The sequence below is a fragment of the Styela clava genome, chromosome 11 (genome assembly GCF_964204865.1).
Source record: "Styela clava chromosome 11, kaStyClav1.hap1.2, whole genome shotgun sequence".
In the NCBI taxonomy this organism is placed as follows: Eukaryota; Metazoa; Chordata; class Ascidiacea; order Stolidobranchia; family Styelidae; genus Styela; species Styela clava.
The window spans coordinates 6631963-6656551 of NC_135260.1; the positions used below are offsets into that span (position 1 = coordinate 6631963).

A 24589-nucleotide genomic window follows, 5' to 3' on the forward strand; every position below is an offset into this window, starting at 1 on the left:
AATGTATTTGCTAAAGCTAAGCACTTATAGTAGATTGTTCATGTATGAGATGTATTGATATGTATTCTGAATGTGTATGGATGTCAAACAAAATGCTGTTGATTAGTATAGTTATGTTTATTGGCTTTTATCAGAGGGAAATCTTCCAAGAAGCTGCCATACGATAGTGCACACTTAATTCTAACTGATGACTTTAATGATAAGTTGGAAAAGTACAGTCACAGCCAATGAATATGAATTTAATTATTTTTCCTACTACTGATTAGAAAGTTTGGGTGCGAATTTTCACTAGAGTAGTCATTACTATATTTTGTATTTACTCTGGGAAAATCGTTTTGTATGATACATTATTTAATATGTATAACATTTATTTGTTTTGCATGGCTAACGCCAAGTAACTATTTGTGTTGCATTTTGTTTATAATTGTTTTGTTTATTTCTTTTCATCATGTTGCATGTGTCGTAACAACCCCATGTTTCGTATTATGTTGCTGCAATGGTCCAACCACTTCCTTGTTCCCGTTCACTAATTCATGACGTTTGACTGAACCCGATTCGATTTTGTAACCTTTGAACCTAACAGAACCCTCTGCCCCTCCACTAAAAGTCACTGGACGGGCGATCGACTCCCAAAGAATTGCCGTAACCTGGGTTCCTCCAGCAAAAGAAAATCATAATGGTGCCCTTACTGGGTATATCATCTACTACTACCCCAACCCCCAACAAAAAGGCGCAATTTCCCATACCCTATCAGAAGAACCGAGCCAGAAAGCCGTTCGAGTGAATTCTGACGGCAGCATTGCAGTCATCAATCAACTGACGCCGTACACTGAATATATAATTTGGATGACGGTGTCGAACTCAGTTGGTGAAGGGCCGTCCAGCCCTAAAATCAGAGTTGTAACCCATGAATCTAGTATGTATTTTTGGTATTTATGTTGTATATATTTTAATCTTATTTAAAAAGGTTTTGCATGGCACAGTTTTATATTTAGTTATATATATTGTAAAGCTGTTGTAACAGTTTGCATTTGAAACTCTTTGACTGTATTTACATATTTATATGCCTTCTGTAAACAAGACTCCATACAAGGAATTACTATAGTTTAGAATCGTTCAAATCTAATGTTCTCCACTTAATTTAGTACACTCGAAGCGAGGTTAGCAAATTCTGAGTTGGTAAAGTAAAGAGAGGCAATTTCAGAAATATTTACTTGAAGATTCATTGGCTTTTTTATAATCGGAACCTCATTTATTAAATTATTTTTAAACGTACAGCACCATCGGGTCCACCGCGGCATGTCACGGCTGAGTCGATAAACTCAACATCAATTTATTTGAAATGGGGACCTCCGGGTTCAAAACAAAGAAATGGAGAGATCACTGGATATGAGATTACTTATGGTTCTTCTGATAAAAATGGACAAAATGTCGGAAATGTTAAAAACGTACAAGTTCGTCTTGGTGCTTTGACTGAATTAAAGGAGAGTGAAGCCAGAACAGTGGTATGATTAAATATATATCTGTTGTATGATAAATTTTTGTTTACTAGGATTTTCATATTTTTCCAGTATGAAAGGAAAACTAGCAAGATGGCTTTTTTATATGGCAAACCACGATCCCTCATTCAGTTGCTCATCCATTTTGGATATTGTAATATTTAACCAGTTACTTGTTTCACAGGCGCTCCGGAAGTATTCGTACCAAAATGATGCACAACCTGAACAACCCTAACCTGGTACACATACTATGCTCAGGTTGTGCGCCATCTTGGTATGAATACTTCGGGAGCACCTTTTCAGATACAGAGACTTGTACAATCAAAATAGGGAACAATGATTAATGTTAAATAATGCAAGTCAATGCTATGAAGGAAATTGGAGCATATTTTAGAAAAATTGACTTCAAGCAAGGCCATATGCTCTCACTCAGTAGTAAAGAAGACTTGTTTCTAAGCGAAGTTACTCGCTCTCACTGAATAACAAGATCTGTTAAAACTATAGAGATTTTCTCTGATAATATTTTTGAAATCTTAGAACCCTTTTTTGAGAATTTTAAAGTTGTAATTCGGTGCATATTATATTTTTAAATCAAGAGATTTCTTGAAATGTATTGTAATCTTAATCAAATCTACTTCAGTGCTACAAAGTTCTCAAATTTGGCAACAAATTCAAATGTTATGTTGTTATGGTAAGATAGCATCATGTTATGCTTGTTAATGATGCATGACGTCTTTGCATCGAAAAATACAAAAAAAATCTTCCGATACAACTGACTGATAATAAAAATACGCTTTTTCCTCAACTAACATTCTATTTATTACCTTTTAATAATATATTTGCAAGAATATTAACTTTCAAACTTTGATATCAAATATTAGTACAACCTTTTTTATTCTAATATCAAACCCCTAATTTCAGATTGACTAAGATAGCTAATTTTTAAAAAACGATTCAAATACATTTTGCTTAGATCTCACCATATATCAATCAATGAACAACTTTCTTCTGATCTGCTTTTAACAAAATTCATTGAATCTTTTAATAATGTGTAAAATATTCTCTTTCTCTCTTATTGGTACGAACCTTAAAAGTGTACAGAAACAATGTCTTTTATTTAATAATACAGTATTTTAGTAGGTTTTATTGTTTATACATATACATATAGTTATATCAGATGCCCACTCTAATCTTTTATCCTAAATTTAATAGAAGTTGAACAACATTTAGCTCCACTGGTTCTTCAACGTAATTATCATATATTAGGTAATTTCACGAGATTCTATATTTTTTTTAAATATAAAAATAAAATTATACACTCGGAAAAAAAAAAATTCAAAATATTGATTACAGTTTGCTAAAGTTTTTTGTGTTTTCTGCAGGCTCATATGATAACAGACTTAGAAATGGACATGTATTACTCAATACAAATAGCTGGAGCAACATCTAAAGGACCAGGAGAAAAGAGTGATCCCCTCATTGTGAAAACCAGAGGAGCAGGTATTATATACTATGACGAAATTCAATCCTCGTTTATCTAAAACTTTAATTCCCAAATAATATTTAACAATAGATTAGAATACTAAATATCATTGTTTATGACTCGAAAAGGAATTCAAATATCTGGAAAGAATTTATAGTGCTTATTGTGTCATTTTTCAGAAAATTCAAGTTTCAAAATATCTTGAAAAGTCCGAAAATCTTTAAAATTGAAATTTTATTTTCGCTTTTCCCAGCTCCATCAAAGCCCAAATTATCTGTTACAAAGAGTGATGGAAAAACAAAGCTGTCATGGGCACCTCCTGATACTCCTAATGGAAAATTGATTAATTACGTCTTGAATTATGGGTAAGTTACTATTTAGAAGTTAGAATAATATACGAAAATTTAATTCCATAGTATTTTTGGGAATCGGGAATAGAATAAATTTGTATTTATGTTGCAGTTAGCTTACATCTACTGTGATTGTAAGAGATAATGTTATGTTATAAAGGAAGTTAAAAAACATTTTGAAAGAGGAAGCATTAGGAATGTCCACATATCTATTTTATGTTAAAATTCGCTCAAATCATAGTAACGAGCCCTCACTCATAAAGCAAACGAGACTGCTCTGTGAGGACCACTAATATTCATGTTATCTTTTTGAATGTATTTTATCAACATACCATATATATTTTCTGATTTTAGACGAAAAGAAACTCAAAACGGTAAAGTTCTTGGATGGGAAACATTGAAATTTTCAGCAGATGCTCGAACTAGATATTATTATCCAACTAAGGTTTATCCAGGATGGAGTTATGAGTTTAGAATGGCTGCAGAGAATGAAGAAGGTTCGTTTATTAATTCCTTAACTCATTTTTTTTTAAATAGTTGGTTCAGCAGGCTAAGATGAAATCTCAAATGTCTAAATTGGAAAGTACAATCAGGGGCTGTGATAAATAGGAAAAGCAGTCATGCCGGTTAACATATTAAATGTTTCAGGAAGTCTACACTGCATGTTTTGCGCTCAAAATAAACTTAAAATTAAGAAGTGATTACTGCATATTTTCCAATTAATATTTGAATTTAACTTGGCATTTCAAGTGTGAGGTTACATGTCGTTTACTGCTAATCAAAAGCAGTGGTAGATTTAGACATTTTATTGAATAACTCATTAACTCTATGGCCTTTTAAGATGTGGCTAATGGGGTACCCCCATCAGAAATTGGACAGTCAATAAGATAGCAAAGTCTTATGCTGAAACACACAATTTTGGACATTTGTTTGACAATAATTGCTAACCTGCTGCGAATTCGCAATGCAAATTGTAAAAAATTTAATTTACATGGAATTTAAATATTCCGTATTTCTCTCTTCACAGGTGTTGGTACAGAAGATATTGCTCAACTTACGTTGGCTTCACAGAAACCTGCCGATGGTCCCAGAAACTTAACAGCAGTTCCAGCTTGTACTAAACTTAAACCTCTTGCTAGCGGTGAGCTGCCTCTCGCTTTTATGATCACTTGGGATCCACTGAGCTTAGATAGAAGCAATGGAAAAGTTACGCAATACGCTCTCTACTGGAATAATGAAGCAACAGTAGAAACAGTATCGAGCACGGAATATGAGAGAATTTTAATCTCTGATGGAAAAACTTCATATTTGTTTGATGATCTCAGACCAGAGGAAAAGTGAGTTATAAGTTTACAGTTATAGGGTGTTGCAATTCTTCCCATTGTAATTCTAAATATCAGGAATTTCGGTTTTTACTTGAACTTTCCATTTTTTATGGAATGTATTCATGAGTTTGAATCCATTTTTTAAAACATAAATAAACGGATATCAGTCATATACTTCTTTTTAAACCAGTGATAAACAAAAGTTAATTTAAATTTGGAATTTGCGATAATTTTGAATATCTCAGTCCTCGTATGATCATTTTTAGAAAATTCACTCTTTTGTAATCAGATTCGGCACTGGTCATCAGGTTCTTTCAAAATTTTATAAATCTGAAATAATTGGCTATCCGATCTTCAAAATATCAAACTATTCTGATTTGAACAATCTCTGTATCACCTTTTTTAAAATTTTTATTTTTTAAATTTCAAAATGTAAATTCTTAATAGAATATTTTCATACTACTGAGACGAATTTCACTCAATTTTCAATATGCTATTGTTAAGTGAATTTTTGTTGGTATAAAAACCATAATTTTTTTTTTGTATCAAGATATACATTCAAGATTGCTGCAATCAACTCTGCTGGCGAAGGACCTCAGTCACCAGCATTGATTGCTGAAGTAAAAGAAGGAGAGAGAATTCACGTCGATAATTTGAAGAATCTTGCTATCATAGAAATATCATCTTCTGCAGTATGGCTACAATGGGAACTTCCTAAAACATTCACAGATAATATGAGATACATGGTTAAATATGAGTAAGTTTAACAGATATACTTTCAGCTCTTTTTTATCGTCAGAATATTTGGAATTTGTTTTGATGTATTGTTTTGAATGAAAAATCATTCGATAATTTGCCATATATGGATCCTATTCAAGTATTTGTTTAATGTACTATAATGTATTTAATGTAATTTTTTTTTTCTAAACCCCGCACTCTTATGATGAAAAATTTTATTTGAAGATTTTTCTTTGTGTAATTATTCAAGTTGTTGTACAACATTTACAGAAGTCTTGTGAGATCTCGTGCATTACCTGGAGTTCATAAAATCAGAGATGCCTCAACATTGAAAGCTCATATTACTGGTCTAAAACCTGACACTCCCTATAATTTCACCATCGTTCCTGACATGATAGAAGCAAGTAAGTACTTCCATCGAATGGTCTATTTAGGTAATTTTATGCAAGCCTTTTTCTGAAAAATTATTTGCGCTAGGCTACATCTATTACTAACTTAATTATCTATATTTTCTGCCTACTTCCAAAGAGACCCAAAACATAATCAAAAGGGTAAAAAGAAATCTTCAATACCTCAAATTTGAAAGTACTGCCAAATAAGGGGTATAGGGTGGTTGTAAAAAATAATAAAATATTGTCTTGTTGAATGTTGCTTATCCAAATGACTTTTTATGCAAAATTAAGTTGCCATCTTTTTTTGCATTCCCTTCATCGTTTGCATAGAATTTTTCTTTGCTTGCAGGTACTTCGCAAGTAGCATCAGTGACAGCACAAACTGTGACTCCTGATCTTCCAGTATCTCCTCGTATATCTGATGTTACGAGCAATGGTACTGTACAGATCTTACTAACAAGAGCAACTGCCTTCAGAAAAGTGAAAAAGTGAGTTTGGTTTTGGTTAAATTGATCAGTCAGTGATAGAATTGTGTTCAACTTTTTTGTCATACTTATTGGACAAGGTTTCATGGTGATTTTTCCACATGATTCAAACCTGCAACCCCACACAGGGTAACTAAGACAAACTGACAATAACAAACTTCTGAAACTGTTCGAATTAGCAAGTAATATTGTCATGCAAATTATAAATAGATTATTTCATCTATGCTATTATTTTCTTTATGTAAAGACATAACATTATTGATAACCATAACATTTTCAGATACCAGCTGGTCATTGTACCACTTATCAAAAGTCCAACTGGTGAAATGGTTGCTCCAATGAAACCAGATGAAATTGGAATGAGTGTTTTACGATTGAATTCTTTAACAATGAGAAGACGAAGAAGAAAGAGAGAGGTATAATTTTATCATGTGTTTTTTTTTTTTGTTACTCCTGAAGTATGCGAACCAAGATAGCGGACACCGGACATAGTATGTGTACCAGGTTTGCCCCAGCTGCTATAGTTTGAAAGAACCTGAATTTCCCGATTTGACGTTACTTACCCATTTTATTACTCCCTGGGTGGGAGTATAACTCCAGATTTTCCGATGCCATTCAGTTGAGTCTAACCCACCACACCCACCTATTATGTCGATTTAAAAAAAATTATGCTTAATTATTTCAAAAAATGATTATAATTTGGTTTTTGTGGATTTTCAGGAAATTTATTTTTATTTAACATTCCGTAGTTTACGATATTTGTTGAATTAAGAAAATTAGTATGGCAAATTGGTATGATTCAAGACTCTTGCTGCACAGTAACACAAATACATCTTTGTAAAATTTTGGCTTGACCAAAATCATACTTCAACAGACATACATAATTGAAATACGTAAAAATAATATAGCAAGTATAAATAATAACAAGACTAACTTTTTCGAGGATTTTCACTAAAAATTTCAAAATTTGACAAAATTTTCTCTTCACTATATGTATAATATCTTGTTAATTAGGTATCTGATAGTCGTCCATACATCACTGCTGAATTCCCAACTCTCTCACAATTACTTTTCACTATTGGTGATGGACTTAATGTTGGCGGATACATCAATAAACCATTAGAAAAGGGAAAATCTTACAAAGCTTTCTTGAGAGTTCAAATGACAGCACCGGTGAGATATTTTTCCAATTTTTGTAGATTTCATGACAGAATTGGTACAAACAAATTTTGCTAAATATTGAATATAATTTAGTAATATTCGAAGAATTTTCCTCTTCAGGAATTACTCTTTGCGATATTATTCGAAAAATTTGCACCAGATTTTAAATTAAAAATTTGGCGTTACTTGTTCATGATGTTATGTTTAAAACGAATTTTGCTAATAATAAATACAGTCGAGTAATATTCAAAGAGATTTTTATTGTAGAAACAGGCCATTTTCTGAAATTTTTAGAGAAATTCACATCAAATTTTTACTTAAAAAACTGGCATGTCATTTTTGTGTATAATGGGGTGATTTGGAAATTACATATAAGAAAAAAGATCCCAAACGCCAAATTTGGTCCAAAAGCTCAAAATTCAAAACTAAAATAACAGGTTTTGTCTCAAATCTCCATTAAAACTTAAAAAATAATTCCATCACTTAATCTTCAGGTACGTTCATTCACAACTAGCGATTATTCAAGCACATTCACTGTTCCTGCTGGTAAAGCGCAAGATACTGATGAACCTGTATCTGACTCCACTTCCAAACCTACAGAAACTGCAGAAGTAGTGACGGCTTCTTTATTTGATCAACTGTGGATTATCGGACCGATCGCTGGAGGAATTCTAATTATACTAATTGTCGTACTCTTCATCTTATTGAGAAGGTAATTTTTATGTTTACTTTTGAGGAATGTGAAAAATCGTGGGAATAATGACCTTATGGTTCAAGCATTGGCGTTTAACTAATTTGGCATATCGCTGGTAAGAAGTATCGAGTTGTTCAAATTTCATGCCTTCTATCTTACGCAAGGTGTAATATTAGACAAGGGTGGTGGATCGAAAAGACTCGTGTCACTTCAAAAATAGCATCTCGTTACATATTGTCCATCACTTGTACAGAGCTCGGATAAGAAAAAATTCCATAAATGTTGCAGCAATGGCCTAGCTCTGTTGCCATCCCTAGTCCAGGATTCCAAGTTCAAGTCACTGATTATCCAAAAAAGAGCTTGAGCTCTCCACTACAAACTGAGTTGGTTGAGATGGACCAGAACCAGTTGAATTTTTCCAAACTTGTAGCTTTTTTGTCTATGTGACTGCTTATATAGAGCCATGTTTTAATTAAGAGAACTGCGCTGCAAGATTTTTGTTTGCAATTTTGTTTTTTTCATTTTTTGCTTCATTTTGGAATAATCAGTAAAACACCAAGGTAAAATATACTGATGGGCCTGATGATTATTGTCACGTAAACCCATCCTTGTTTAGAGATTATTTGTATTTGTATAGTTGAACATTACACATGTGGATTGTGTAGTATAGTTATTGCATGATCATTGAATATGATAATGTTTATCGCAATGGGAAAGTCACGTATACGAATGTTTTGTGGGTGTTATAAGGGTTCAAAATTTGAGATTAGCTCAGGATGAAAATATCACAAATGGCTTTTCAAACTATTGATTAATGTGTTTTTGTCCGTTTGATCTTTGTCTGAAAGAAAATGTAAAATACTTTGTAAAAAATTCAGAATTCTGAACATTTTCCGTAATGTGATAAATTTCATAATTTATAAGTGTAGTCAAATGTGACCTTCCACTCATATAATCACGCTTAAAAGTAAATAAAAAAACTATAAACTTATTGTAGTCATATATTTTCCCTTTATCAGTCATGTGATGTAAAGTTAATGCCAACAGGTTGAATTTTATGAATAATATGTGTATTGTTTGTAATCAACCTGCCTTGATGTAAATAGTTTGTGGCATCTTATGTCGATGTAAGTCACCCTCAATCATTTGTAATCACTATTTAATGAGTCTTAGAACGAATATATGGGAACTTGGCATTAGTAATAATATATCAATAATAGAGAATATCCATACATACCCTAAAAAATAAAACAAAAGCATTGGATATACTGGTTTTAATACTGATATACTTTTGCTGTTTTGAATCTTAGCTGTATTAAAACTATAAAATTAATATTTTAACAGAAAAAAATCGAAGAGTCCACAACAGCCAGTAAAATATACAGCTCCTATCAGCAAACAAGTAACATCCCATGTTGATCCTGTGGAAATGAGAAGAATGAACTGCCAGACTCCAGGTATTCGAGTTACTTTGGCCACTTGACTTTATTGTGTCTGAATTTGTGAATGAATTTGTAGAGTAGTATTAATATAACGCCATTATATTGCAATATATCATGAAAAAACTGGGATCCTTAAGTTGGAGCATACAGCCCAGTGTTGGTAGAAATCTTTAAACCCAGAGTTAGTTGAGTCACAGGAGTTCAACAATGAGTCAATTACCCAATTTACTCTCACTGCTATTTAGTTGGGTATGAGTCATTTCATTCAGATGACATGCGGCACTTCAAGTCTTTGATGAATCTAGACTCAATTTGAGTCGAACTTGAGTTAATAGCGCCCAAGCAATGTAATGTTGAGTGATATAATTCAGGGAATATAGATTCATCAAAATAACTTGTTTTGTTCAAAAGTTATAGGAATTGTTGAATGTTTCTCAAGATTTAAATTTATTTTCTATTTTTCAAGGCATGATAAACCATCCACCGATTTCAATAACTGAATTTGAAGCTCATATTGAAAGATTGAAAGCAAATGACAATCTCAAGTTCTCACAAGAATATGACGTAAGTTCAATATGTCGAGATTGCAATGTTGAATAGTTTTTTACCTTATTTTCACAAACAAGCGAACTGTACTGTCAGTGTACTGGCAAGAATCAGTATTTTTTCTGTTGGACATAGCTACTCTTACACTATTTTGCCATTCCTAATCTTGTGATTCTTGAGTGATTCTTTCCACAATTGGTCAAAAAAGTATGAAATTATGTGTTTTATTAATAGACTTTATGAAATGATAATAATCTAAGCATTTCGGAAATGGTTAGAACTTAGCTGAGCACATGAAAAAAGGAACGTCAGAACAGTCTGATAGAATGCCACCTGGTGGCAAAACAAGCCAACTTTGGGGATAAATGTTTGGCCCTATATAACCCAGAGAAAATTCAAAAAAAGTAAGAACAGCTAATTTAAGTATCGGTGAATTGAAAATCTATTGGTTTATTAGCAGCGGAGAAAAGGAATTTTTCACACAACTACAATGAGAACTGCAACAATTTTGCAAACCAATTGGCCAACTTTGTGTCCAATAAATCATTTTATATTCTTTTTTAGTCGATCGACCCTGGCCAAGCATTCACTTGGGATCATTCAAATATGGAAGTGAACAAACCAAAGAATAGATATGCAAACGTTATTGCATATGATCATTCGAGAGTTATTTTGTCACCAATAGATGGAGTTCCTGGATCAGATTATATCAATGCTAACTATCATAGCGGTTACAGGTATGTTCGTTACTTTTTGAATTGAGTAATGTATGGATTAAAATTTTGTGTTTACTTTTGTTATGAGCTTGGATCTTGTCAAACTCTTACTCAGAATGACATAAGAGACTGCAATTATGCAGGCCAAGCCAGTGTTTTTTTGGGGGTAAGGGGGCATGCTTTGGGCTACTGTATATCCCTCCCTAGTTTTTGGCATTATCGGCAATAAATCCATTTATTTTTGCATCGTTTTGGGTCACATTATATAAATATTTGATTCCCTTATTTCAGTCAATATACTGCACTAGGTTATAACGCTATAAAATGATGGGGAATGAAACCTCTGTTTCACATAATTAAGCTTTCAACAAAAATTTTCTCTTTTGCCTCAAATTATAACTACCAGGGTAGCCTTACCTTACTTAATATTATCAAAATTATTGGCTGATGGATAAACAGAATTAAATTTTCCTGTTTTTATTTTCAGACGTCAAAATGCGTATATTGCTACACAAGGACCAACAGTTGATACAGCAGGTGATTTCTGGAGAATGGTTTGGGAACAAAGAAGTTCTTCCGTTGTTATGATGACAAAATGTGAGGAAAGAGGAAAGGTGGGTTGTTGTGTTCAATTTGTATAATTTTTAGAATTTATGAATAACTGGGAATTAATAATTATTAATAATCCCTGTGCAATTAAGCCAATATATATAGCATTTCATCAGAAAAAGAATCTAACGAAAGCTTACCAATAGACTTTCATTTTGTTGAAAGAAATTCAATTCTTTTGGTTAGAATTGGAATATGTGGTTGTTTAATAGACAAAAAGCCTTCAAGGCCGTCATGAGTCGTTTGTTTAAATTTTTTCCATTTCAAATTTTCAGGTTAAATGTGATCAATATTGGCCGGCAACAGGTAGCGAGACGTATGGTTTGATGCAAGTCACGTTACTGGATGAAATTGAACTTGCTACTTATTGCATTAGATGCTTTGCTCTTCATAAGGTAAGTCACCATGGTGCATTGTTTTTAGGAAAAAAAAAGATTGCTAAAAATATTTTTTTTAGATTAGAATTTGTGCCAATTTCATTCAGTTTATTTTATCCATATGTCCAAAATTATTAAATATCTCATTCAAATCTTTTATTTACATCAGAATGGTCTCAGTGAACGTCGTGAAGTTCGACACTTCCAATTCACAGCATGGCCTGATCATGGTGTACCTGAGCATGCAACACCTGTACTGAATTTCATGAGAAGAGTGAAAGCCTCCAACCCAGCAGATGCTGGTCCAGTCGTTGTCCATTGCAGGTCAGTTGAATATTGTGTGCAGAATAGTTAATGCCCAAAATCAATCAAGATCAAAACAAGAACAATGTAAAGACAGAAACAGGCAGACAGAAACGCTACCATAACTTGATATTGACATAGGTCAAAAATATGAACAAGGAATCATCTACTTTACAAAAAAACTGCCATCAAGTAAGGTGACTGTTTAATATAATCTCTGATTGGTAGGCCCACCAAAGCCATACTCATCTACAATAACAGAACTTCGAAAGTGAAATCTCCAACTTTAATTTAAACTCTAAAAATCTTGTGTGTTTTTGCGTAATAACCGGTTTTGGTCAACCGTGGCTGTATCTACCAAGTAGAACTGTATGTTCAGTTTGCTGGTAGTTTTGTGTAGGATTAGTTTTAATGGTTGGAAAAAAATAAACTTGAATGTCCTAATTTGGTCCACCCTTTCACTGGTTTGTCTGATTGTTATTTGTCAGTAAGGATGCCAAGTATGAGTACTTACAAGTATTCGATTCCTAAATTTTCGATTCCGATTCTCGATTCCTCGACATATCTTACCGAAAACACATACCCACCTAAGCAATACCATATGAAATTAAACAAAAGCACGATGTTCAAATTTTGGACGGCCAAGAAGGCCGGGACTAAGTAGAATGGGTATCCAATCTGTCACAGGAGACAAAATTGCACAAAAAAAACAAATCCTTCATAACCCACAGAGATTTGAAAATAAATAAACGTTAAAGCCTTCTATCGAAATATTACATATAGTGAAGTGAAGTTTGCGTCGTCGTAGCAACTCAACATAGCAGTGAAGCAGTTTATACATATATGTGAAGGAATTGCCACAAAACTTTACACATTCTTTTCAATCCCAAGTTTTAACCTCGAGAATCGATTCCAATGCATCGGAATCGATTCTAGTCGATTCCGCAAAGAATCGATTCTGTAATCGAATCCGGACTCGATTCCGCCATCCCTATTTGTCAGTAGTTTTAGGGCTTTATTAGTGTAAAAAATTAGTGTTTTCAATTTTATTAATATGTTTCAGTGCTGGTGTTGGTCGAGCTGGATGTTTCATTTGCATCGATGTTGTTTTGGAAAGAATCAAGAACGAAAAAGTTGTCGATGTTTATGGACAAGTTACTTGTATGAGAGCTGAGAGAAATTACATGGTAAGAACTATATTTTGGTATTAACTGTGGCGCTCCAGAAGTGTGTGTATCAATATGGAGGTAACTAATTTTGTTCACTTACTTTACATCAAGTTGTGTAGAGGAACGGAAGCCTATTGGCAGAGGGTATATTCACTTGGGTAACCCAAACAGTCCCCGAACTCGTAATAGAACCAAAATAAGGAAAATCAGAATAAAATTATGGCCTAACTTTAACCTGTTCACACACTATGTGAGTACCTTAACTGTTATAAAAGAAATACAAGGTGTTCTGCTTAGTTACTAAAAATGGATGTTCAAAGCTATTTTGAAAATATGGATTTTGATTTTTTGATTGTAAAATTTATAAAAAAAATTCATTTAAAATATTGTAATTTCTGGCAATTAATAAATTGTTCACGATATAAAGTAGACAGAAGTAAACTGATATTTCTATTTGTTTATTTCGTCGTCGTATAAGTTTTAAACCATGGTAAATTAAAAATAAAAAAAAACTTCTCAGGTCCAAACAGAAGACCAATACATTTTCATACATGATGCTCTCATGGAAGCAATATCATGTGGAAACACTGAACTGCCAGCAAGAAATTTATATGCTCATTTGCATAAACTTACCAATACTGATACTGGAGAAAATGTGACAGGAATGGAACTTGAATTCAAGGTAAAAGAGATGATTTTGTTTTATATTTAATTTATTTAAAGTGATTGGCATTATTTGTGTTTAGCAAATTTATTATAGAGAAATAAAGTAAAACATTGAAAAAGGTTTGCCAAGCAATTTGTAATATTTGATAATGCTGAATATGTGAATGATATAAGTCAAATTCAGAGTTTGTTTAATGTGTGTATTGGGCTCTATTCTTTAATGTAAAAATTACTTTAAATAATATATTTATTTTTCTCCTTTCAGCGTTTAGCAAGTCATAAATCTCCATCTTCGCGTTTTGTGAGTGCGAATATGCCGTGCAACAAATTCAAAAATAGATTGGTGAATATTCTTCCATACGAGGGCACCAGAGTGTGTTTACAACCAATTCGCGGAGTTGAAGGATCTGATTACATCAATGCCAGCTTCATTGATGGATATCGGTAAGAGATTCATATAATTAATTCGTTAGTAAGTAATTTATATATTAATTTTTTGGTACTCCCGAAGTATGTGAACCAAGATGGCGGACATCGGAACATAGTATGTGTCCCAGGTTAGGGTTAGGCCATAATTTTATTCAAATTTCAAGTTTATGATAAATGGCTGCTCTAGTCCAACTTAGGCGGAGCTGAGGACTCCCAAAACTGGTTTTGATCACCTATAAATTTATTTGCGACATATAAAAAATCAGGTATGTCAAAATGTATCTTTCTGAATTCAAACATGTCTTTTCAGTGATCGACAAGCCTATGTTGCAACACAAGGTCCATTGCCTGAAACTACAGAAGATTTCTGGAGAATGTTGTGGGAACATAATTCTACTATTGTCGTTATGCTGACTAAACTGAGAGAGATGGGACGGGTATGTTATTCAATCTAATAATTCACTTGAGCCCTTTTTCATCAAGAATTTCCAAATTTTGATATGCAGTCCGAAAGTCCAATTTCCGACTGACACTAAAAGGCATTAAGAATGCTTTTCAACAATCAATCAAAGGAAGCTTGCACACACTAAAGTATTTGAGGTCAAAATTTGGGTTTCTCGGAATTCAGAGCCAGGGTCAAAATTAACCTGTGTCCAGGAGTGTAAATTTATTTTCAGATTAATGAGACTTGATTTCTATTGTTGTATCATGTTATACTACAATAAATTTTCGATTTTATATATCTTTATCTTTGATTTTGAATCAATTTTAATGTAGTCATCTTCTTTAGGTATTATATTTGTAGGGCAAAATAAAATAACTTGACAGATGCTGCTATGTCAGATTATCATTGGCTTATCCCACTCGTGCTTGCACTTTATAATTTTGGTGCCTTTAATTTTCAGGACAAATGCCATCAATATTGGCCTGCAGAAAGATCAGCCAGATATCAGTACTTTGTTGTTGATCCAATGTCTGAATACAGCATGCATCAGTATATACTGAGAGAATTTAAGGTTTGTCATAGAGATGGTATTATTTTCCAACAAATTTTGTTTTGGATCAATAAAATTATCAAATGAAAAGCGACTTTTGTCTGCTATATGTGATTTAGCAGCTATTTAGGCAGCTGTGCGGCATAGCATCGCTCTGGCGTAGTATCAATTCTGTATGCATCACAGATAATAAATCAGGGATTGCATACCATGCCCACAGCCCACTTTCTTATCAAGAGAATAATGATACTGCCAAACTGAAAAGGTTTCGGTCTATCCAGATAATAGCAGCCTATTCTGAGTGTGAGATGTATAAAAACAATTGCATACATAATTTGAGGAAACAGGTAGCAATGCTCAATTAGTTATTTTCAGGAATTCGTATTGTTTATGGTTTTTCTTTCTCCATCTATATTTAACAACCTATTCGCCTTCTCTTCTAACAGGTGACAGATGCAAGAGATGGGCAATCTAGAACAGTTCGTCAGTTCCAGTTCACAGACTGGCCGGAACAAGGAGTTCCTAAATCTGGAGAAGGATTTATTGACTTTATAGGACAGGTTGGTACTTCTTAGCACTTTCCGAAGCAGAATAGGGTGTCAATAGTCTCAGAGTTTTTCTAAATTGCAAAGGGAATTTACCGATATCAGATATTGTTTTGGCCCTCGGATGTATTAAATGAAGTAAAAATACTTAAACAATTACTGATTGAAATACGACAAACGTGAATAAGATATATTGAGATCTGACTTTATGGACACCCTCTTATGATTTTTATATGAAAAGCAAAAATAAACATTGAAATGTTAATAAAATTAGCTAATTACTATCCGTCTCTAATCATGATTTCATCTCTTAATTCAACTTATTCAGGTTCACAAAACGAAGGAACAATTTGGTCAAGAAGGTCCAATCACCATTCATTGCAGTGCAGGTGTAGGAAGAACTGGAGTTTTCATCACATTAAGTATTGCTTTGGAGAGAATGAGATATGAAGGAGTTGTAGATATGTTCCAGGTTAGTAGAATATTTAATTTTCAAAACTCCCTCAAGAAGAGTTATGAACTTGTTTAGGTATGAGTGTTTAAACCAGTTAGTCAATTTTGCTCAATGACCATCTTTAGAGAGAAATAAAAAATCATACTTAACACAGATTGACTTACCCGTAACTAGAATTTTATACATGTTGTTCCCAGTACAAATGATGGAAATCTGAGGGCTAATATACTGTACTCCAAAAATCCCAAGATTGATCATATATTGTGTGGTGTGGCTGCCAGGATTATTATTATTATTAATAGCCATTATTAGTATAACATGCATAAATGATATATTTTTGCCAACAATTTAAATATCCGAACAGACAAATCTCATCTTAACAATAAATAAAAAGGTTACTACTGTAAATGGTATATTACTTATATAATTATTCAGGATTATATAATATATCCTTCTGTTGAAATTTGACCAATTTTCGCATTCAATAATGCTTTATATTTCAGACGGTAAAAATGCTTCGAACGCAACGTCCAGCCATGGTTCAAACTGAAGATCAATATCAATTCTGTTATCGAGCTGCGTTAGAATATCTCGGCTCTTTTGATCACTATTCTACAAATCCTTGATCAATTGAGATAAATCTAATTCTGGACTGCAGTTGAGATAAAAACCTGTCGTGCGCCAATTTGAACTGAGTATGAGAAATCACCATTTACAGAATTCTTGTTTGCTTACAATTTGGCGAACCCTTAAATATGGTACTTTTTTAACAAACTCATTTTATTGTCTTCCATAGTACTACTTCAAACCAAAATTTGAAAGTGATGCTAAGGAACTTTCCTATAGACATCGTCCTTGGTGGAATGAATCTGGCCACTGTCATAATCTCATGGCTACTTTTATGTTTAACAGTATTTTTTGATATTTCTTTCAATGTTTTTACCCAGTAAAGCGGGTTATAATGAAATCAAGTGCTCTAGTGAAAACTATCAATAGTTGTATCCGTTTTGCTCAACTGTATATGAAACACCTTTCATGTGTGATCCGGCTGATACCTATTATAACAGTTTTTAACTACTTACTTCTGATGATAACTTTATGTTATTCATGCCACCATTCTGTATTATTGGGAGGCTGATTTTCAGTCACCACTATTTAGGTTTTAATACTATTTGTGAATGTTTTTCTTACTTCCATTTTTGATTCTATTTTACCTTATTAATATCAATTTTACGCTTTTTATTACTGTCTAGCATGTAAATACAATTTGTCCTTTATATAGTTTGCGGTGACTAAACAAACGCATTATTGCGTCATAATATGTTCAGTGTTGATCATTTAGTTTTGATTTCATTCGACAAATCTTCTAAATGCTTCGTAGGTTGTAACATCCAATCATTTGCTGACCATTTTGCCTTGATTGTAAATGATTGATTTAAATTTATGGAAAGGCATAGGAATTTGTTGGAGAGCCTTTGAGATTTTATCAACTATCAATTTTATGTTTTCAAACTTGAGTGGATAATAAGTTAATTAAATGAGCTCAATTCCACAGTTTCCCATTAAAATTTCCCTGTTTTTATCAAAAATTAGTAGTGTTTTTACAATTCCTATCTATATGTAATGCTTATTCCAGGCTGCCTAGTTTTTATCAAGTAAGCAATGCTTTTATATCGCTATTGGGTTGCTTCTAATTAGGCATTGTAAACTTGCCATTTTTACAAAAAATATCAAAATAAAACAACTATTATATGAGATGTTGTACCTCTACCAAAAGGCTTGAACATTTTTGACCAGCAGGCAATCCTAGCCTTGCTTACTCTATTGTTGAATTTTAAAAATTTTCTTTATTTTTTAATCTGTCGCCACGTTATTGCTTATTCTATTATGTACTGAATGTAAATTTTATCTTCCAATTGTAATTTCTTCATTCAATTCCTCATGAGAAATACAGCGCTTCATACAACTATGAAGAATATCTCAAAATCAAACATGATTTGCTTAATATGAGCAAATTACATTTACTTTTTCATGGCTGAACTAGTTTGGATGAAAATAATTAGCGTTGGTACTTCTATACTTTGAAAAATCTTTATTTCTGTATTTATTTTTACAGCCTTATCTGTATATTGTCCCTATTATTATTGCTCAATAATTTTCTAAACATGTAACAAATGCTTCCCAAGTTATATAAAAGAAATATCGCATGCCTAACATCTGTCTTGATAGTGATATATGATAGTCTTACATTTTTATTAAAATACTGGATTCAAAAATGATCAAACCCTCTATTGCGTGACTGAATCTGTCAATTCTGTTTCGTATATAGAGTTGGGACTTCAATTCTACTGTTTTCTTAAATCTCCACTAAGCACAAAGGATGAAGTGGCATTTTTCATGTTCAATCAAATCTTCATGCTTCATTAATATTTTTATGTTGTTGAAAATTGGATAATAAAATCAAGTATTGTAACTTGTTTCTGATATTTCTCCTTATAATTGAAGCTCTAATTCAACGAGACCAGCTTTATGAAATTGTTGGAACAGACTGAAAAGTAAATACTTCATACAAGTCTTGAAAGCATACTTTTCATCCCACCGCTGATACCCAGGTCTTGAAGGCTCAATTTCTGTTCAAAATAACTCATGTGCGAGAGTATCATGGACTCATCGTGCCTCCTAATCACTGCTGTGGATTAGGAAGTTCCTGGTGTTTAAATTTCAGATGAAACTAGTTGGCTATGTTTATTACAAATTTTTCCTCACTACACAACCCTAGTTTTAATAATCCATTAAATGATTATTCCCACATAGTATACATCAGGGTGGTCGGCCTCGCGGGCCACACTATAATTTTTGTATTGTTTGCAGGCCACAATAGTGCTAAGAATAGGTAAACAGTGCCATACAAAACAAACACTTTTATTGTCCAAACACATTGGTCATTATTTGTCATTTATCAAGCTAAAACATGCAAAAAACGCCAAAAAACTCATTTATACTTGCAAAAGTTTTACTATATCTACATTAGGTGTAAGTCTTCAAAATCTTCACAACGGAGGAAGTGCCATACGAAGAAAATGCAGTTTTTGTTATCATATTAAGCAAGCATTGTGATATTTTCCCTCCTGTATCTAGTCAAAAACATGTTCGAATTGGTCAGCTTTTATTTCAAACTCTTGTTTGCAAAATAATTTACAAATAACTGCAGATTTTCTGGCATATAGGGAGCATTTTTTGTATTACGGTTCAGGCTGGTTGCAAAAAAAACACCCGGCAGGAATTATATTGGTCGGCCATTACATTAATATTTAGTTATCATAACACCAGTCAGATCAATGACATTAGTAATGTATCAATATGTCAGAAGATTTTTCTGGTTATTTTTATGACGAAGCAACACCAAATTTAATTTTTTGTTTACCCTTGCGCAAATGCGACGCGGGCCACAAAAAAGGAAGCGGCGGGCCGGGACCACCCTGGTATAAATTAATGCAATTTAAAACGTTCCTATGCACGGCCTCATTCGTAAAAAAGGTAGATCGCATAATTGTGTAACAGAGTACATCAGCTTCTCTATATAATGTACCCAACATTTAAAACATATCTGTTTCGTAATAAATAAATATCTGTATGCCATCTAAACTCAATCATCTGAAATGATTCTTCCCACATGGTACCAATATCGGTGACAAAACATGGGCTGGAATATGATCATGCCATTTACTAATTTTCATCTTCCTGTGGATGATATGGAAATCATACCCTATTCACACATTATCACCCCTTTATGTGTCTTTGTATTTGGAATCTTTAAATTAAAAAATTTATAATATTCTACACGAATATAATGATTTAACACAGTGTGAATTACATAAGTGAAGAAATTGGATCTAATCTGAAATATGCATTATTTTCAAGAATCACTGCATAATGATATAAAAACGTAAGCTGAATCAATTCTTGAAAAGTATATATTCAGTGAATAGTGGGTCTTGCTGGGTCCCGATAGACATAAAGTAGTAGAATAAAAAGGTCTAATGACTTGCGTCGAACTCTTGTTATAACATCTTTTTTGTTAATAATTTTCCAGAGCAGATGAGCAGATTTTACTCTGTCAATATCAAAACAATCAAGAGCTAAGTTATGAACATGAACCATGTCTTCGTTATCACCAAGCATAAAAAATATGTCACGAGGAGATGGTTGAACCTTTTGACGTTTTCTCAATTTAATCTCATTTCTTGTGAAAGAGTATGCATGAGATCTCAATTTTCTGATGTGTTTTTCCGGAAACGAACATTTTCTCGCTATCATACATGTTTCTATCATAACAAGTAAAAGGTTTATTGACTTTGCGTAAACGTCCGAACCACGTCTTGTTGATCTGACGATTTTCCACAAAAGCGAGGACGACATTCGTAAATCAAGAAGAGCAAACATTTCAACAGCAAAATTGTAGTCACCAAAAGTAGATCCTCCAGAGAGGAATAGTTCTTTGAAAATAGGGCGGTGTCTAGAAACAAGTTTCATTATTGGTCCAGCTTGTCCGTTATACATTGGATTAGAACTGGTACGAGCACTCCAAACTTTTCCGTAAAAGCAACCATATAAAAACGGCTGCAAACCTATGTGACTTTTGACACTTGCTGGTGCACCAGAATATTTCCTAAATACTTCTTTTATATCAGCGTAGTGAGCGCTTTCAAAAAATGCCATTAGGGCTGTAGTATAAAACTTGTTGTATGCATCACCACGTAATTTGCATCTTTCAATCACTGCATCTATTACACATCTCATTTCTTTGTAAGAAAATGTTGCAAAAATGTCTTGAGTTTGTAAAATTGTGGCAAGTATGTGAAATCTATTTCTTGAGAGAGGACATTGTAAATTTGCAATATAGTCAATACAATATTGATGATTGTGAATGTTCGAAAGAAGATGAGACTCCTCTCTTTCCTGCCTTCGAAATATTGTCTGAGGGGTTTCAGTCTCTTTTTCAAATACATCTCTCGCTGTACTCGCCATGATGTTAGAAGATGCAATGGTACTAGTCGTGAATGAAAACTTCTTTTGGATGAGGATAATACAATTTAGCAGATGCTCAAAAACTGGTTTGCGGATGAGGCAACCATCTTTTTCGAGGTCTTCAACGATTTCATCAAGATACTTCTGTGCATCGAATCTTTCAGAAAAACTTGACAAGGATTCGATATCGTGAAAATTGGCATCTGCCTTTGCTACATTAAGTGCATGTATCACTTCAATATCTCTTTCTACGTTAATGCATTCATCAATGTAATTTAAAACATCATTTCTAGGCAATATACACAATCTCATTCTGACATCATGAATAAAAAGCCAAGGTAGATTACGAAATTGTGTAACCTTAGGTACATCAGCTTCTTTATATAATGTATACAGCATTTGAAACATGTTGACCTCTTCGACATATCGTTTTTGAAATGAATAAATGTAACATAATGTCTGTAGTGAAAGATAAGCCCATGTTATAGAATGGCAATCAAGCAAAGTGAAGTTTTTACATAGCCATTCAGATTTCATATAACAATCTTTCTCTTTTTTGGGATCGGCCAATCCAAGAAAGAAGTATGCCTCTTGTACTCTGGTAAAGAAGAAACCAAGTTTCCATCGAATACTATGAGCATTTTTTGGTTTGTTTTCCAACCATTCTTTAATATAAGAATGAATTACATTTACTCCTCTATTGACGATTTCTTCATACTTCCCAAATGACATAAAAGTCGTCAGCTGTTCTGCCGACGCCAAATCGTTTTCACTTATTAGTTTATCAAAATCAAGCTTTTCAATTTTACCTGTGTTTTTCTTCCAATTGAAATCAACAGTAAATTTCAAACACTTGATAATTGAATGACAGTCAAGCGCACTTTTTTCACCAATCAATTTGGCAAATTCTTTCGTCATCAAGGAGTGTCTTTGATTTTTCCCGGTCGCATAGATTTTCATTCGAGCCTCAATCGCTACACAAGCTGCATACAATAGTTTGTGCTCCCACTTGGTGTTTATTATTTTTTTCTTTTTCATTTCTCTGATAATATCGAACGTTGAATTAGCCCTAATGTCACACATCCTTGCAACATAGCCCAAGAGGGCAGTGATCGGCCTATACGCAGTAGATTTGATGTCATAATCTTCCCTACTACTTAAAGTTTGTGGCGATCCTTTTATCATACTGTTACGATTTTCTGATATCTTTCTCATTTGTTCATTTATCACATCATTCATTGTTTCAGAGCGAAGAATTGCTGCTGATTTTTTCAAATAATCATCATGCAACTCACGATTACCATAAACAAAACAAGTTCTGCTCAAAACGTCTTTCAAGTAATAGCCATGTTTTAATTCCTCTGAATACGTCAAAAACTTTGCCATTAACCCCACCGGTTGGATTAATTCAAGCAAAGGCCTCTTATTTATTGTAATTTCCTGTCTTCCAAGTGGATTATTACAAGAATGAGGAACCATTCCATCGAATGCTATACCACATGGAGTGTATTTATCATAAAACCAGTTTTTTGATTTGTCATCTGAATACAAATCATTGAAGCTTTTTACACCAACACTTCTTATGAACGTTTCACCCAAACCAACAATAATGATCTGAAATATCACGGCATACCAACGAAAATATTCTTGTATAGATGAATAGTTTGGTGAATTGTTAATGTTATCTTGCAGGACTATAACATGTTCAAAATCAGATACCAAAGTTATTTCGCATCTTGCCAAAGAACCTAGTCCAGTTAGAGCATACTTACATGGAGCAGTGCCTAACAATGACTCACAAAAAAATGCAATTTTTTGCATAAGACGCAAATAAATGTTTGTGCTTTCTTCACAAATATTTTCAACCTGTTGTATTTTTTCTTTTTCCATTTGTGCCAAGTTTTCTCCAGTGTATTCATTTTCAATTCTTGTTATAAGTGCCATTTTATTTTCCATCTCAGAACGATACTTCGCCAAAAGTACACTTATTTCATCTGAAAAGTCAAAGATGTTTCTGAAGTTTATCTCATGTACTCCAGCTGCAGATAGAAGTTCTTTGTTAAGTTCATTTAAATCGGACTTCATTTCAAAAATTTTCTCATTATTTTTGAGTTTTACAAATCGTACTTTTGCTCCACATAGCAAAGCACTTGCCTTTATAAAATTTAGCTTCTGAAGCATTGCTGTTGAGTTCAAAACTTTCTTAATATATAAGTGACCTATTTCAAGCAAAACTTGAGCAGATCGTAGCAAGGTTTCGTCTTTTTCTTCACCGAAAGCATTACACAGCTTTTTTAATCTTGAAGCCAAAGCTGTTTCGGCATTTTCAAGAGACTTCTCTTTCTCAAGGTTAATGGTTTGACCCTGAAAAGGATCAATATTACACTTTTCGTAAATATCATTGTCTTCATCTGCAGAAATTTCTACAGATTTCGTCGATTCGTTTAATTTATTAGCTTTCTTTTCCAATTCCTCTTGTTCTATATTAGCGTATTTTGCAATTTCAGCAAGAACGCTGCGGTGAGAAAACAGCAAATCAAAACAGTCAGAATTTTCAACCGTAGATGCCATATTCCAATGCCACAGTCAGACAGAGGTGATCCACCATATACTGATACCAAGACTACACAGACATATATGAAACTAAATTGAAACAAAGATATTGATTAGGCATGAATTGAATAAAAAATAAAATGCATCTTCTAGATCTCAGGTGACTTCGCCAATGCGAATGTTGAAAACTGCAGAACTGAGAATTCAATGAATTATACTTAGGCTATATACATATGTTGCTGTATACCTACTGGCCGTCGTGGCCAATAGGTAACGGACCGTCCGCCCTATGACTAACCAGTCACGGCCAATTATCACTCCTGTAGCACCCAACGCTTTTCCTGTGGATAATATATAACACTTCCTCTTTTTTAGGGGTCTCTGGACTCTTATGCTCGGGCGGAGGTGGATGGAGTTTATTTTATTTTTTTATTTTGTTGGGTTCCACAAGGTGGAATTTTTGATAATTAAATAATAAATAAAGAAGGAAACATATATGTACAAATAAAACAATTATATACATTAACAGCAGGATAACAGTGTTTCTCAAGCTTTCATTTGCAGTATTTTACGTACCATAGGAGGCACTTTAAACCCTTTTTTGCTTTTTTTGAGAGGGTTGGTATCATA

General features: G+C 33.2%; 2 protein-coding genes across 6 annotated transcripts in view; one reads left to right on the plus strand and one right to left on the minus strand.

Moving 5' to 3' along the window:
* LOC120347448 (receptor-type tyrosine-protein phosphatase delta-like) overlaps positions 1 to 18585 on the plus strand; it is a 56804-nt gene extending 38219 nt beyond the window's left edge. For 3 of the 5 annotated variants that reach the window (XM_078117712.1, XM_078117713.1, XM_078117715.1), the window contains 27 exons: positions 584 to 916; positions 1279 to 1505; positions 2140 to 2190; positions 2882 to 2999; positions 3236 to 3347; positions 3687 to 3829; positions 4360 to 4669; positions 5208 to 5414; positions 5666 to 5799; positions 6137 to 6275; positions 6553 to 6688; positions 7287 to 7445; positions 7928 to 8145; positions 9472 to 9584; positions 10036 to 10133; positions 10680 to 10852; positions 11319 to 11445; positions 11716 to 11835; positions 11987 to 12141; positions 13184 to 13307; positions 13810 to 13971; positions 14221 to 14399; positions 14695 to 14821; positions 15290 to 15400; positions 15826 to 15939; positions 16253 to 16396; positions 16882 to 18585. In XM_078117712.1, the coding sequence (XP_077973838.1) occupies positions 584 to 916; positions 1279 to 1505; positions 2140 to 2190; positions 2882 to 2999; positions 3236 to 3347; positions 3687 to 3829; positions 4360 to 4669; positions 5208 to 5414; positions 5666 to 5799; positions 6137 to 6275; positions 6553 to 6688; positions 7287 to 7445; positions 7928 to 8145; positions 9472 to 9584; positions 10036 to 10133; positions 10680 to 10852; positions 11319 to 11445; positions 11716 to 11835; positions 11987 to 12141; positions 13184 to 13307; positions 13810 to 13971; positions 14221 to 14399; positions 14695 to 14821; positions 15290 to 15400; positions 15826 to 15939; positions 16253 to 16396; positions 16882 to 17004 (4157 nt within the window). In that variant the 3' untranslated portion in view covers positions 17005 to 18585. The remainder of the gene's footprint in view (positions 1 to 583; positions 917 to 1278; positions 1506 to 2139; positions 2191 to 2881; positions 3000 to 3235; positions 3348 to 3686; positions 3830 to 4359; positions 4670 to 5207; positions 5415 to 5665; positions 5800 to 6136; positions 6276 to 6552; positions 6689 to 7286; positions 7446 to 7927; positions 8146 to 9471; positions 9585 to 10035; positions 10134 to 10679; positions 10853 to 11318; positions 11446 to 11715; positions 11836 to 11986; positions 12142 to 13183; positions 13308 to 13809; positions 13972 to 14220; positions 14400 to 14694; positions 14822 to 15289; positions 15401 to 15825; positions 15940 to 16252; positions 16397 to 16881) is intronic. The other 2 variants (XM_078117714.1, XM_078117716.1) reach the window with 2 other exon arrangements.
* Positions 18586 to 19114: 529 nt separating this feature from the next.
* LOC144429607 (uncharacterized) lies at positions 19115 to 24276 on the minus strand. The gene has a single exon (XM_078117717.1). It carries the CDS (start codon positions 23975 to 23977, stop codon positions 20357 to 20359), a length of 3621 nt encoding a protein of 1206 aa, XP_077973843.1. The 5' UTR covers positions 23978 to 24276; the 3' UTR covers positions 19115 to 20356.
* Between the last annotated feature and the right edge of the window lie 313 nt (positions 24277 to 24589).